Source organism: Spermophilus citellus (genome assembly GCF_964194105.1).
Source record: "Spermophilus citellus genome assembly, chromosome: 8".
Lineage (NCBI taxonomy): Eukaryota > Metazoa > Chordata > Mammalia > Rodentia > Sciuridae > Spermophilus > Spermophilus citellus.
This window is the reverse complement of record NC_138189.1, coordinates 119,452,167-119,468,678: the sequence shown is the minus strand read 5'-3', so window position 1 is coordinate 119,468,678 and position 16,512 is coordinate 119,452,167. Positions and strand designations below refer to the sequence as shown.

The window sequence follows — 16,512 nt, the reverse complement described above, 5'->3', positions numbered from 1 at the left end:
ATATATATAATTAAACAGATGGAGGACTGACTCCTGAAAATTACACTGATATGCTATGCATGATGCAACTTCTCTGAGAATCTGTCTATTTTTTTTATAGTTTAACTTACTTTACCTTTTACCTTGTCCCTCTTTCTCCTTTGAATCTGGTTCTCCTTCATGGCTTTCTTACTTTTGTCAAAGATGGCATATTAGAGACCTGTCATTTTCATTTCTATGTATGATACATATTTGCTATCATTTCAGGGATGATTCTTCAACAAGTCTTATATTTAATATATACTTTCAATTTAAATATCATGTAATAAACACCATAAACTTACATTTTTTGCCAAAGCTGCCTAACTGATACCTTTTCCTCTGATTTCCTTCTGTTTCAGTTAAATTGTCATCCCATTAAGAAACTGATAAACTTTTAAAATGTTTTAATTACTTTTTTTTTTGTTTTAGTTTATACTTAGGTCTCTTATTAATCCAAATTCTTTAAACTGGTTTCAATCTTTACCTCTCTTCCTCCAGAACCTGATTATAACCTATTTTCTACTCTTATTTATATCACCTTCTTTCCAATAATCTATATTTCCTCCAGTCAGTTTTTCTCAGGGATCTTCCCACGTCCTATTCCCACTTTGCTGTTTACACCTTTACTTACTTCTTGCCTTTCATTGCTATCACTTCACACTTTATTTATCCTGTTAAAAAAATATGTTCCTCCATATTATAGTCTCCTTTTAAAGTACACTACTTATCACTTTACAAGTTTTTCTTCACTTTCACTTTTCACACATATTTATGCTATTATTAACAAGATGTTTATTTGCTGTACACTTTTAGTCAAGATATATTTAAAAAGAGCTGATATCTTATATGATTGTTTTCTCTAGCCTTAAATTAAAAAAAAATAAATTTGTGTTTCAGAAATAGTTGTAGCATAATTATTGCATCTGCTTCCTTTTAGGTTCACAGTTCAGTATTTTAACATTACAATGTTCAGGTTCCCAGTTCACTATTTTAACATTACAATGTTTTTGTTGTTGTTGTTGTTGTTGTTGTTGTTGTTGTTGTTTTACGTGGCTCAGGCTGGGGATTTCTCTAGCACTGCCAGAGAAAAAGTTCAATATTTGTGTGGTTATTATGTAAGGAAGTGGATAGACAATCATGTGACTTTACTATTCTTTTGACATTCTATTCTGATATTACTCCTTTAATATACCAGAGATGCTAAATATAGCATCATAGCATATATGCTTTTCTGTAAACACTGAACAATGAAGGGGTATAACAATTTAGGCTTTTTAAACATTAGGGAAAATTAAATACTTTCCCTCAAGCAAATCTCACTTTAATTTCTAACTCTAACCTATCACATCACTTTCAAAATAATGCAGAGAATCAGTTTATGTTCACAGTTTTGAGAGAAATTTTAACAAAATGTTATGCACAGTAAATCATTCACTGAACACACAAGGGTTAAAATGTAAGGTTTATTCTTCTTTTATCAAGCAATGACTACAGACAGAGCATCCACGTGGTGTAAACTACCAAAGAAAGATGTATGGGACAGACTTACATTAAATCATTAAGTTACAGACATTTTATATGATTCATGTGCACAGGGGAGAAAAACTGCTAAAAAGTAAAGCAGATTGAATAAGTAGAAACATAAGCTGATTTTTGTTGCTTATTAATCTACCTCCCATATGTTTCCTTAAGCTAAGAAGAAATCTACTGTATTACACAGCTCAGGATGCTATATACACATAAGATATTACACACTATAAAATTTCAGGTTTCTATGCAGTTTTACACAATGTAAAATTGAGTAAAATTTGTATTTAAAAAAAGACCTTATTGAATTACCTTTAGTAAATGGAGGTCATTTCCACAGCCCAGGAGCATTTTTAGCAATAATAATAATAAATAAAAAATAAGTAAAAAAAGATCTCAAAACATTTAAGCTATTACTTCAAGCCTGGATAATTATCTGCTTATTTCAAAAAACCAACTCTTAAGTTTATACACTTCTTTATACACTTCTACTGACCGTTCCTTTTTCCCCTTAAAAAAAAAACCCAAACTTTAAATATTACTTTTCTTCAGTGTTTCAAATGAGGATTAGTTAGGTTTTAAACTACACCACACAGTTAGTGAGAAGGTCTTTTGGGGATTTTGTAGGAGTTGAACAGAAGTCATTTAGGGAAATGATTATGAATGAAGTTCTTTGATGGGTTATATTTAAATAGCAAAAGCAATAGAGAAGTACATCTTTACTCACCACTGTGGGGCTGTGCCCTTATTCCTAACTCCTATTACTAATTCTCCTAAGCCACTAATGTCTCATGAGTTCTTCTCAGGTGTTTTTTTCTTGTTGTGTTTTGTTTGCTTGTTAGTTTTGGGGTTTTTTTTCTCCTGATAATTTTCATATATGCGGTTCACACTAAAGCAGACACAAAATAATGCTTCTTTTAGAAGTGAAAGTTCCTGATTATGCAACACCAACACCAGGCTACATGAAAATAATCAATCCTTCTAATAATGAAGAAAACATTTCTAAGCAGTTAAAATCCCAGACAAACTTGCATTAAAAATATAATGCACTCTAGTGACTGAAAGCAAAATGATCAGATAAAACATTACAAACATTTCTACCATAATTATTTTTCCTCCCTTCCTCCCCATTTTCTACAGCATGCTGCAGATTATACAGTAAATGTCAAAAAGAATTTGCCACCTGTATACAACCTAAGGCCAACTTATGCCTTCAAATGATATTTCACTGAGGGTCAAACAAATAACTGAAGGCAGAATTTGGCATAAGAGCTATTAGATATTTTTAATGACAACAGATTTATAGCTATGAGGGTGTTCGTATGCAGCGTTTAGCCTTCCTTTTCCTCCTGTGACATTCCCTTCAAGGCACAAAAGATTATAAACAGTGGACGGGACAGAATATTTTGAATTAAGAATTTTAAGTTTCGAAAAAGCCTTTTATTTCTGGTTTAAGAGTACCAAATGAACAAAGAGAAAATTAGATAAATTACCCTCAAAATGAAATGATACTTAAGTCATCTGAAATTCCCTGCAGATTATATTTTAAAAGTTTTAAAATGTTTTATTGTTTAAAATGTAATTATACTTTTGATTCCTCTGATTGATGTAATTTCTTATTAAATATTGTGTTAAATATTTCTCATCAACCAATATTATCGTGTATGTATTGGTTAAAAACAATCTATTTGGGACAATTAAGTAAATTATGTTTTACTAGGATATAAAATTGAAAAGTTAAGCTGTAATTTAAACAATGGATTAAGTGCAATGTACTGTAAAACTCTTCCTTCAATAATTATACAATAGGGCTCCTTAGGCATCTCCAACCCAAATGACTGTATTTCCTTTCTCAACTTCAGTGATCTCACAGTTTAACTTGTTGAGTCGTCCATCTAGTATGAAGAGAGAGTCCTTGGAAGGTGTCATCAGGTATTGACCAAACAAGCCACTGTCCTGAATTTGCCTATTCTTCCGGTTCCAAGGCCATTCTTCTGCCTTGAGTGGTTCCTTAAGGCTCTTAATCATCTTGACTTTTCCGGAAGAGAGTTCCACAAACAGCACATCAGTTTGTTGGCTTGAACTACCATAAATGTTGTACTGGTGGGCTTCAGTGAAAGACGGCTGAAATGCCAGATCAGATATGTGCAGATTTGTGTGAATATCAAAAGCCTCCTGAATTTCTCCTCTGATGGTGATGTACTGGACCCTCACGACACCTTTCACATCATTAATGCTGACAAGGTAGTGGCCATCTGGAGAGACATATGGAGTGCCTATCACATCACTATTGAACCCAATGACTGAGTCGGTTACACCATCCACCATGAGTTGCGGTGGGACTGTTCCAGTGCTGTCAGGTTTGCAGCCAATGAAGTAGTATCCTCCCAAGTGTGTATATGCCAAAGACTGAGGAATACACCCGTAGTCCTTCAAGTTAATTGTCTTGATGTATGACATGGTTTCAAGGTCAATTTTTTGTAGTGCAGCTTCATCTTTGTGAAGAATAAATCCAAACCTAAAAAGATTGAAAACCAAAGTTAGACAGGAAGCTATAATATGGTTACCAGAAGAAAATGGATTATGGGGAGGTCCATCACAAGACCAGGTTTTGACTGTTGACTATGGTAGAAATTTATGTCAAAATCATGTTAGAACAGATCTTTAGTATCTTTGCCATCTTTTCTCTGGGTCCTTCTTACATTACAAACAAATAATTATCACTCATGCTGTAGAAAGCAAAACAGTTACAAGCAATATATGTACAGTTAATTGAAACTACAACAAATTTTGCTTTAAACCTAGAGAGGGAAATCAAACACTATTTTATATATCTCTAAATCTGATATTGAATAAATCACGTCAAACAACTATAAAATCAAGAAGAATAAATGATTTGAAAATGTGTTTGAATGGATGTGTATATGTTTGTGTTGTGTGTGTGTACACACACACTTAAAAAATTACTTCATTTATCTTTTTTTTTTCTTTGTACTGCTGGGAATAAAACCCATGTGCATGATAGGCAAGACTTATTTCATCACTTAGCTACAACTCCAGGTCATTTACTTTATGTTGTCTCTTGACTATTAAATAAATATTTATCACATTTCAAGAATTATTCACATATTTATACTTTTAATTTATATCAAAGAATTATTATATCAATTATATCAAGAATTATTCACATATTTATACTTTAAATTTATATCAAAGTACTATCTTAATAGATGCAATTTGAGGTATTGAAATGTTTGACTTCTACTTACTACTTTTTAGGATTGCTTTGGTTTCAGTTTTATTATAAATTTTAAATACTAGTTTTCTTTTTCACCCTTGCCATGTTTATATTGTTATCATTTTTAATGATATACTTGCATTGTACTGGTTATCTTATATTGAATAATGAAGAACTTTGGTATTTTTCTATCAAAGCCAATTAATTTTTTTCTCTTTAATTAGTTCTGTTTTACAGTTTCAGAACTGGCTACAAATTATCAAAGTCCTGTGGCAAATAGCCATATATTTTGAAATTCAGAGCAATAACACAAGCAGATTACCAGGAAAGAATAAGCTAAACAGGAAATGAAATGATGAGAGAGTATTAAGAACATTACATTGAAAACAGATATTGACCATCAGGATTGTGAAGGTTTATTTATTTATTTATGGTGTTAACAATATTGATTGGATTACTCCCTAATGGTTCAAAAAGCTCCTAACAATAAGAGTCAGGGAAATAGTGTTCTACTGATTCTGCTCATAAGTAAAAACTAAGATGACTTTATTGTGTGTACCAGGATGAAATAAAACAATAAAATCTCTAAGGATAGTCAATCATTTTATTGTACCCTGTGTCATTTCTGTAGGCTAATTATCACACAAAGGTCATATGAGAAAACTCATTTCAACATATTAAACAAAATATGTTGCATTTGATTTCAAATGTAAATATTCACATTTAAAAATAAATTCACATTTAATAGTATAGAAACAACAAATATCATTGTGGATGATAGCAATAACATAAGCACAAAAATTTACTAAAGTAATGTAATTTTGTGTGACAAATTATAACTATTTTCTAGAGTTAGGAAACCATATTCCTGTTTCAGCTGTATTTGAACATGTGTGACAAGACTATGTGTTGTCAAGATAACAGTAAAAATTCTTCTATAAGAAAGGAAAACTTCAATGTATTGCTACCCCTTTAAAAAACATTCATAAATATTTACTGAACAGCTACTAAATGCAAGGCGTTGGGAGTATATTGAGAATATACTCCCTTTAATGAGTATAGAAATTTTGAGTGATTAAACAAATCAAAAAACTATCAGTAATTAATAATAAAGCATTCTGCTTCAAATTATTTAATCTAGTAGTGTTTATTTCTTCTGCATATTTGTAATGGTAGACTTGGAAATAGTAATTCTAGTGTAGTTCTTAATAATATCCACCATTTCTGAAATTTCTTTTATTCTGTCCTTAAAACAATGTGTTTACTTCAGTAAACACAGCTCATACCATACCTATGCAGAATGCAATTTTTATCCAAATTATGAGAGTATTAAGAAGCATTCATATTGTTTCTATATTAATTTATCTTCTAAATATTCTCCTTAAGGTATTAATGTCTAGTGTAGAAGTATATTGCAAATTTTAAATATTTTCTAAATATTATTGAGTAAAAGAACCCTCAACCTAGGAACTGAATCCCATGTTTTTGTTTCCCAGCACCAAAAATATAAAATCATAAGTGTCAGTGTCCATTCTCAGACTTAACAAGTAATAATTTCCAGCTTTTGTAAAGAAAAAATGATACTTTTCCATTAATGGATAATCATCAAGGATATGTAGGTGTGTAGATGTATTGACATTAGTTGTGAAATTATTAGTTATAATGGAAGACATAATTCTTTTTTTCTGATATAAATTGTACATGAGCTCAGAGGAAAAGCAGTAATAGGCTCATTTAATAAAAGCCATAAGCCAATCAAGTTTTGGCATTTCAGCTCTCCTTTTAACCTTGAGTATTCTTGTCCCTTTGGGCAATGAATTTTGAATGCTAATGAGAAAGAATGAGACAAGCTCACTGTACTCCTGAACTATTTTAACGTTGATAATAAAGAATGTGTGTAAGTTTTCTGTGATACAATCCAGCCTCTTTTGGAGGTAATTAAAAAAAAGAAAAGAAAAGAAAAGAAAAAGGCAGTCCCAGTTAAAAATGCAGAAGCTCTATGAGGGGTGATAAAATTGCATCTATTTGGCATCCACACACTCTGTTCCTTTAGGATCAGAGAGGGGCTACATAAGCAGATGCATGAGAATGTCTTCAATTTTTTACCACTGATTTATTGGTTAGGAAGTGTGTCTCTAATTCAAAATTTCCCCCTAGTACAGATTGATATTCAGAAGTCTCCCACTGTTCATTAGACTGTGATTAATATTTACGAGGCTCTCAACTTTCATGCCTGCTTAGTATAATAAAATTCTGCACAGTGCTAGTCCTAACATAGTTTGTCTAATATTTATCAGAATGTATATGAGAAGTTGCATGCTGAGAAATGAGAGAGTTAGAACTTACCCTCAAAAACCACTTCTTTTACTAAAAAATTATTGCCACTAGAAAAGTGTATTCTATCAGCATGCCATTGTGTGGATTTGTCAGACTCAGTGTAATTTTTTCTTTTCCAATTTTATTTGTATGTCTATACCATATAGTTTATTATATAATGTATAAGAAGATTCAATTTTAATAACTGTTTGTATGCTTCAAATTATGGTCTTGAAACAAGTCATATGCAGAATACTCTTATTTTGGACTTAGTAAGGACTTTTCATTCCGGGCTGACTTCATTTCATGATCTAGTTTTTCAGTGCAATAGACCATATATGTAAATATGACCTTATGTGAAGTCCTTGACTTCGAAAGCCTTCAATTTACTCATCAGCAGGAAGAGGATAAAAGTAATATCTTCCTTTAAAGGATAACAGTAAATGCCTATATATCACCAAACAGAAAATTGCCAGTTCTTTATATCTTAAAAAGCATTATTTTCCCGTTATAAATACCATAAAATATTTTCTTTGGGACAACAAAATATTGTAAACCATGGATGGGTAAAACAAAAGCAAACTTATTGTCAACTTTTCTGCATAGCTAGTATTTCCAGATGTTAAAAATAAACATACAGCATAACCAAAGAGTGATGCTATGCTTTGGATGTCATTTGTTTCCCAAGGGATCATGTTATGAATCTTAGTCTTTAGTTTGGCACTATACTACTGGTGATGTAGAATTCTAAGAGCCAGAGCCTAATGGAAGGTCACTGGAAGTATGCTCTCATAAGAGAATGTGGGATCCCAATATCTCTGGCCTCCTTGTTTTGTCATGTGGTTTTTTCCTCCCAAAGACATTCCTGTCATTGTGGTGTCATATACTAATATGACTCACCACCAGATCTTGGACTTTCAGCCTGCAAATCTGTGGGCTAAAAAACCTCTCTTTAAAATAAAGTTATCTGACTCTGGCATTTTTTATAGCAATGAAAAATCGACAAATGCTCATGAATGTATTTTCCATTGACAAATATTAGAGAGATCCTACTAACAATAAAAATTCATGTTTTTCTTCTTCTTCTCATTTTTATCCACACTATGTATGTCCAGTTCACACCTTATCCAACCATAAAATCTCTAACACTGTTAAGATTAGAGTCTAGCTCACTCCACTGCTTTTTCTCATTTGAAATTGGATCTTGCTGTAATGCTCAAGATACTCTATAATTGCTAGGTTCTGGCCATCCTCTGCCTCAGCCTCCCAAATACCTGGAATTACAGATGCTCATTACCATTCCTCACTCTCACTCTACCTCTGTTAAAAGTTCTGCCTCAGTACTTGCTGAGGATATCATGCACTGGGCCATGATGTACTGAGTAAACCTAAGCTTAGCACAGATGATTGGATTTGGAATAGATATTTGACTTACTCAATATATTTTTTTCCTTCAAAATCACAGAAAATCCTGTGGTTGACTTTAGGACCTAGAAATCTAGGAAATCTTCTGGAGAGTTGCTGTTGGTGTTTATGCCATAGCAATTGAGAAGTCTTGCAAAGGAAGCTATTTGGCATAGAATAAAAATATATATAGAGAGAGAGAAAAGCATGATCGGTTGAAACGCTATGAAACTTGATATAAGTAAGTGCTCCAAGATCTGCAGATGACATAAGGAAAGACTTACTCATTTCTTGAAATTTTAGCAATGAATGAGTTTCCCATTGTCTCTCCCCCAGACAGCTCTTGAATGTTTCTGTTCACCCAAAATCTCACAAGACTGTGTTCAGTCACAGTCACCCCACAACATCTGCCACGTTATTTCACTGCTATTTCATTTACAAATTCCTTATCTGACTTGCTACTGAAGGATTCTTATGATTGCAGTTAATGTTCCATATAAATTTTCTAAGGTCAATGTCAAGAGCAATATTCTCATATGATCCCAGATGCCCTTAATATTGAAGTAAAAAAATCTGTAAATTTGCAGATTAATAATTATTTTTTTCTCCTGGATCTTAATTACAGCACTGCTTATTCCCACTGTTATTCCCAGAGTCCTTGGAACTTCTTTTAGAAACAGTTATCATTGGTGCCAAGTTTTAATATTAAACCATCAGATCCAGTTCATATCAAAATCTGGGAAGAACCAGACATATACTCTTAGTCCCCCCATGATATCCTTCTTCAAACACCATCATCTGCACCACTTCAGACATCAAATCCAAACCTCGCATACATATCGACAAATGAAAATGTAAAGTAGTGAGGAGTATATTGGGGTGTATTTGAGCATTGGTTTATCCAAACACTGTATCCTGTCATAGAAATCAATGGTGCTACAATCCACATATAAAACAAAAGCATTTCTCAGAGATTTTCTAGTTCCCATTATTGAAATGTTATTCTTTCAAATAAAATTCCAGAACTCATGAATTTGGTCCCAAGAATTAGTTGTATGTATACTTTACATATAAAACCTACCTCTAAAACATGATCAAGTGGTAATTACTTAATAACTTAAGAGTAGGCAGGATTATTTTCTTTGGTTTTCTAATCAGATTATATATTTTTCCAGTTGGAAGATACTAAAATGACAACCCTTTTCCCTACATAATTAATATGTATACCTAATACATATTGATACAAACTACTAATACATACGAATACAAACAAACCTACACACAATATGCCACTAAAATGACGGCTCCATTCTATAACAACTGACAGTGTTTTCATGGACACAAACTATAAATCTGACATTCAACAGTTTATAAATTCCTTTATATTTAGTTGTTTTCGATTACGCACACTGACCCATGTAAGAAAAGATTGAATTCTGTTTCTACTCAAGTACTAGGTGATTTAGTTTTTATCTGATCTTCACATAAATATTTCAATAAAACACACCTCTTCATAAAGAGTTGTTGTGTTTGTATTTGGAGAGGCCAAGCACAGAGAACTAGAATTGCTACATTTAGTGAAGATTTATAACTAGAACAAGGATGATTTCTGAGTAATCTCCATGCTTAGCTGTGTTTGCAAAATTATGACACTTTCGAGTTTGCTGCTTTCAAAACATACTATAAAAAAAGCTAAAGCTAAAATAAATAATATGATACTTTTCTACCTGACTTTTGTAGACATATTATTAGGATTTTACACTGAAGATTGTAGCTACATTAATTTATTTTTCAGTTTTCATTTCCAGAATTTTTTCATAAAAATTTAGAATATGTTTCTGAATACTAAATTCCTTATGTTTTTCTTCTCTTGTATTCTATCATTCTAATATGTAGCAAAACTGATTCTTCCAGTAAAAATTGATATAACTTAATTATAATATTTCAGAGTAAATAATCTGACCTCTAGCAACGAAAATATATGGAAAAATCAGATTTACTAAAAATTCTGTGCATACAGTATATACTTTAGGTTGTATTTCACATGCTGAAGTCCTCTACCTGTTTCTGAATAGCTTAAGAATTCAGGATATTAAACTGACAACTAAGATGGCATTTTAAACGACTGGTTGTTCTTCCTAACTGGGTTTGTAAAAATCACATGAACATCTGAAAAGAGCAGCCTCCTCAGTTTTACACATTTTTCTCATAGATTGTGTTTTATGCAGAAATTGATAAATGGATCAAAGATGATAAAGAAGAAATGGAGTAAGTAGAAAGAGATACAGTTTATTGAGTACAGAATAAGAATTAGAAAAAAAAGTAGGTAAAAAATTAAAACACACTACTTAATCAAAAATTATTATCAAATTGTCCATTTTATGCCTGCAAGACTGAAATAATGAATGAAAAAGCAGCTCCATGAGGAGTCAGGTTTTACACAATTTGGGTTCTAGACCCTACATGACCAAATCCACTAGTTGCAATACATTATGTGAAATTTTCTAAAGGAAATGGAGAGAAAATAAATGTTCTCTATCCCCAATGTGAATTATAGTGAAGTAGCAGAGTGTTTACAATTGTACATTATGGCTTTCAAAAAGGGTCTTTAGGAACTTCTGCAAAGATGGGAGAAGGAATAAACGTTGCTACAACCGTATTTAACTAATAATTTACATATTTATTACACCAGACTTTCACTTGAAGACAATTTATATTAGCCTGTATCTCATAAGAAAAACAGCAAATTACAACTAGAATAAAAAAAGGAGAACACAATAAAGGGATGGTTTTATAGGGAGTTTAACAATAAAGCTGCAACCATTGCTAAGACCCTGGAAGTATGGAATTTTATGGAGGGTCTCTCACAGATCAGCAGATAAGGAGTTCATGGTGGAGGCTACATGCTCAGCTCTCAGTCCTTCCTTTAATCTTCCATCAGACTTCTCATTGGCCAAACCAACCAGAAGTCAGCCAACCAGCCTTCTGGAGCTTAAGTATAACCATCCATCCCTGTCATCCTCTTGGAGTTCAACCAGCAACCAATCCACAAAGTTAAAAAAGCCACATGAATGTGCACATTAATGTGATTAAGTCAAATATAGTGGACTATAGTATAGATCCTATGGCTAATTGTAATTAGAAAGCAGTGTACTACATATACATAGGAAAACATGAACATGTCTTTAAAATTCATGTAGAAACACAAACAGAAAAAAGAAATATTTGAGTTGTATGTTATTTTGATATTTATATAAATGAAAATATAAAATAAAATGTCTAATTCACAAATCCTACAATGAAGCAAGGGCCACATTAAATATATGAGATGTTTTCACTGTAGGATTTGTAAAAGGGAATTAAAGTACAAACATGAATAAAAGGAATGAGTGAATTAATAAAAGAAAAAAGGGATGTTGTTCATATTAATAATTATTGTGTGCTGTGAACTAGGAAGTATGAACAATTAACTCAGTTCTCTTTACCTTCTCCCATTCCCAAACCAAAAGTCAAAAGAAGAGCAGAACAGCAGTTGCTTTTCTTTTTCTTCTCTCTCTCTCTCTCTCTCCCTCTCTCTCTCTCTTTCTCTGTCTGTCTGTCTGTCTGTCTTTGATATAGGGGATTAAACCTAGAGTGCTTTACCACGGAACTATATCCTCAACCCTTTTTATTTTGTTATTTTTGAGACAGGGTCCAACCAAGTTGCTTAGAGCCTCTCTAAATTGTTGAATCTGGTCTCAAACTTGCAATCCTCATGCCTCAACCTTCCTAGTCACTGGGTTATAGGCATGTGCCACTATGCTTAGCTAAGTACAGTAGTTTTATGAGGAGGGGAGAGTACTGTAAGAGTGTAGAAACTGCAAATAAAAAATATAGACAAGAGATAGATATTCTAATATATCTTTTGTATGTAGACATATAGCCACATAAATTTCTTACCATTTAATAAGATATTTTCTAGGAACCAAGGACAAAGGATTACTATTAGATGTTTTGTTTTCCTGAATAAAATAACATTTTTAAATTTTATATTGTAAATATATATGTATGCAAATTAATATCCAAATAACTAATATGCACACATATGTCCTATACTCTACCATTACAAATTTAAACAATGTGGGATTGTTCCCACAAAATAGAGTGGTATAAGTGAAATAGAATAAAGGTTTCTTAGGCAGACTCATGTCATAAGTGGAAAATTAATAACATAATAAATCTGCTTCACATCAATAGACGGGATATATGTATATATTTCATTTTTATACAAAACAACATCTGGATAATTGAAAAAACTGAAGTTAAAAATAAAATTCCAATAATATTAAATAGTACTAAGCAGTAATATCAGAGGATTAAAACAACTAAAAAACTTTGAAGAAGAATAGATCTTCTTAAGTACCAATCTTTCATAAATCAACAGTTTGATGAAGGTGACTATATTAAATAATGTTTAATGTGATATATAAAAGGATAGAAAATATGACAGGAAAAGGTTAATATTCTGATTATATCATGAATTACTTAAACTAAAAAAAAAAAAAAAGAAAAAAGAAAAAGAAAAAAAGAAAAAAAAAACCCTAAAAAGTAAAGTTAGTAAATAAACAAATCCTCATTTGAGGGGTGAAATTAACGGCTTATAAACTTTCCTAAGTTTCTTAATTTGGCGTTATATCTTAAAAGTTAAAATATGACTGTGCTTTAAAGTTGAGAGGATGTCTTAGTATCTTCCCTTTAATAAATGTTTATACAGGACAAGAGAGTTGCATGAATAAGGATATTCATTGTGTTTGGTAGGTTAATTAGACATGAACATGTAAGTAGAGGGAAATGAGGCTTAGTTCAACCAGGGACAAACCTCAAAGCGCTCACTGAGAACCAAGTGAGCTCCTGCAAGCTGAAGCTACCTGCACAAACTGCTTCAGTTCTGCACTTCCAAACTGTTCTCAACCAGCACATTCAGAGCACAGTTCAGGCCCAATGCACAAAGTCTACCAGCAAGACAGCCTTATAGCTAGGATCACCAACATTGAGGAGGAAAGTGAGACTGCTGAGAGGATCAATTCCCTAGAGATTCATAAAACAGAAACATCAGGAAATGTTACATAAACAGGCAAGCATTTAGGAATGAGATATGGAATAGCCAACCTTCCCCAAACTGTGGAGAATTATAACCCTTGAGGGGATTATTACTTAAAATCCTAGGAGCCCTAACTCAAACAGATAAGCATCAGAGGAATGGAGTCTGGTACAACAAGACCCCTTCCCCAGCTACAACTAATTATATCCCTCAGGGGCACTATGGTTTCCAGAAAAATGCTATCATTTTCTCTTGCAGTCAATTCTATCCTATTACCAAAACAATGTCACAATCACCCTATAAACCAGAACATTGAGCCCCTCACAAAGAAAGCAGAACAAGGACCCAGTTTTCTTAAAAACTCCAGCTCTGTGGCACAAAATCTTCCTCACTCCAAGGTAGTCTTTGCAGTGTCTATGCTATACATTACCCTCAATTTTCCTTCCATTAAACTTTTACTTATTCTCTGTGCTTCACTTCTATTCTTTCCAGCAGAATCACATTAATTTCACAAATTAGGACTGCATAATGTTAAAAAATGTTCAGTGGAATTGGCACTTTTATATATTGCTAATGGCAATGTAATTTACAAGTAGAAAATAATTACTATGTGGCATAAAGGATCTTTCCTATATTTCTGCTCCTTGTGATAATAATTTTCTTTCTGGTAAACTATTCTGAGAAAATAATAATAAATCTGGGTTGTTTCATGCACAAATGCATTCATAAAATTATAATATTCAGTAGCAAAAATTTGTAAGCAATTTAAATGCCCAAATGTAAGTCAATATTTACATAAATGTTAACATAATCACTTGATTCAGTGAATACAAATGTCAAAGTGATGCATATAAAACACTAACTTTGGGTTAATTCTTACTCAATAAAATCAAATGAAAATAGTGCAAAATAATACAATATCATGTGATTTGTGTGTTAAAGCCATTAAAAATAATTCAAAGCCCATAAGTGGGCAGAAAGGATAAATGCTCAAAATTTAACTGTGGTCATGTAGAATACTACATTAAGCTTGTTTTGTTATGTTATGTTTTGCATTGTTTTTTGTAATCTCTATTTAATGAGATAGTCTACTTCTGTCAAAAGAAAACATGTAATCTATATAAACACATAAATACAATATACAAAGCACAAATTGATAAACCATATATTGAAAGAAATACAAAAATATGTCAGGTCTAAATAAACTTTAGATAATTCATGAATAATATCTGATTATCATTTTATTCTTGAATATGCTTTTCTAAGAATTATAATCATATATACAGAATGTACATTGTGCTACAGTAAAAAGATTCATCTAGTAAAAATTCATCATCAGACATATTGAATTATTTTAAAATCAAGACACATATGGAATTAAATGAAAAGGATCTGTAAATACAGTGATTACAATCCATGATGACAAAAAAAAATGATATAAATAAGAAAGTATGCAGTAAGAATACATGAGGAAAAGGACCAAAAAAAATGTTCTAAGTTCTGATGTCAATTTAATTTCTCTCTTTTTATTTTTTATTTTTGGGCTTTGTTTTTTTGATTTTTGTCATGGAGTAACTTGGATGGAACTCAGAGCTTCAGGCACGATAGCAAGCTGAGCTATATCCACAGTTCAACAAACAATTTTCATAGTAGAATGAAAGTAAAAGTTTGCCAGGAGAAAATACTTGCAGCTGTGATTCCGATGGATAGAAGTGTACATCAGAAGACAACAACATGGCAAAATTGGAAACAGAAATGCGTTCTCCTCTCAAGACATTAACCACAATGTTCATCAGAGATTATTTTCTGTAGTTCTCTAAACTATTCTCTCTTTGGAAATTCAACCTGGCATTAACTAGTTTTTTCACAACTCTGTATTCAAAATGGCACTCTTGATAGCTATCTAAACTATCATTTTAAATAATTAGAAAAGTTCATTTTTAAGTTTACCATGTGCAATCTGATGATTGAACATCAAAATTTAAAACTGAATGGAAAAATATGAATCTCAAAATACATAAGTATATTCAAGACTGAATCAAGAAAACCACATAAGTGAAGGCAAACAAGGCTGAAGCAGTGAACATTACATAATTCTTCTTGAAACCTTAGACTTATTTAATTTAGTGACATTTCTTAGTGACTTTTAAATCAGTGCAATGATACTATAGAGAAACATTTTGTGAAACTTTTATGTGGAAGAAAATATAATAGAAAAACTAATGCATGTCTGATATTTCTGTTGTATTTGTGACTATTGTATTTTCATTAAGTTAATTTCTTTTGTTTAATGGTGATTATGCTAACTGATTTTCAGAATATCCTGAAAAGAAATCTGGTTTCAGAATCTCATTGCTTTAAATCATGAAATTCCTATGAATGATAAAGTACAGGATAACTGGTATGTTTATAATAATCCACTAAAAAGTGGTTACAATTCACTTGGATAAAAATTATACTGCTGCTACTCATTTACAACACATAACTATTGTTAATTAATTTAAAATTCAATGACAGTGTTTTTTTCTGATTTTGCTACGTTGATTTTAAATCTTATTATTTTATTTGATCTTAATTTTTGTTTAAAGGACTTTTAAAGTGATTTTCATGTCTCTGTATGACCATGAGTTAATTAAGAGAAGATGAAAAGCACAAAAGAATTATTACTAGAGGCATTTAGGGAGAAGGATGTAGCTAACATTTCTGATGCTATCCTGGCTGAAAAGGAGATGAAACACACATACAAACACGGATATACTCTTCAAAAAATATATTAAAAAGAAAAAGGGAACATTTTAACAAATTGTATGCGAAAATATGTGTATTATTTTAAAAATTATTTCAAATAAAAATTTTATCTAAATAATAATATGAATTATCATTATTGAAAGGCCAAGGTTCCCCGTCAGAGATTAAAATGCACTCA

At 31.7% G+C, this 16,512-nt stretch overlaps 1 protein-coding gene across 1 annotated transcript in view; it reads right to left on the bottom strand.

Annotated features, from left to right (window-relative positions):
• Positions 1-1,498: 1,498 nt before the first annotated feature.
• Positions 1,499-16,512, bottom strand: part of FSTL5 (follistatin like 5) — an 824,806-nt gene continuing 809,792 nt past the window's right edge. The window contains exon 15 of the mRNA XM_081304788.1: positions 1,499-4,066. Coding sequence (XP_081160914.1) covers positions 3,364-4,066 — 703 coding nt within the window. The 3' untranslated portion in view covers positions 1,499-3,363. The remainder of the gene's footprint in view (positions 4,067-16,512) is intronic.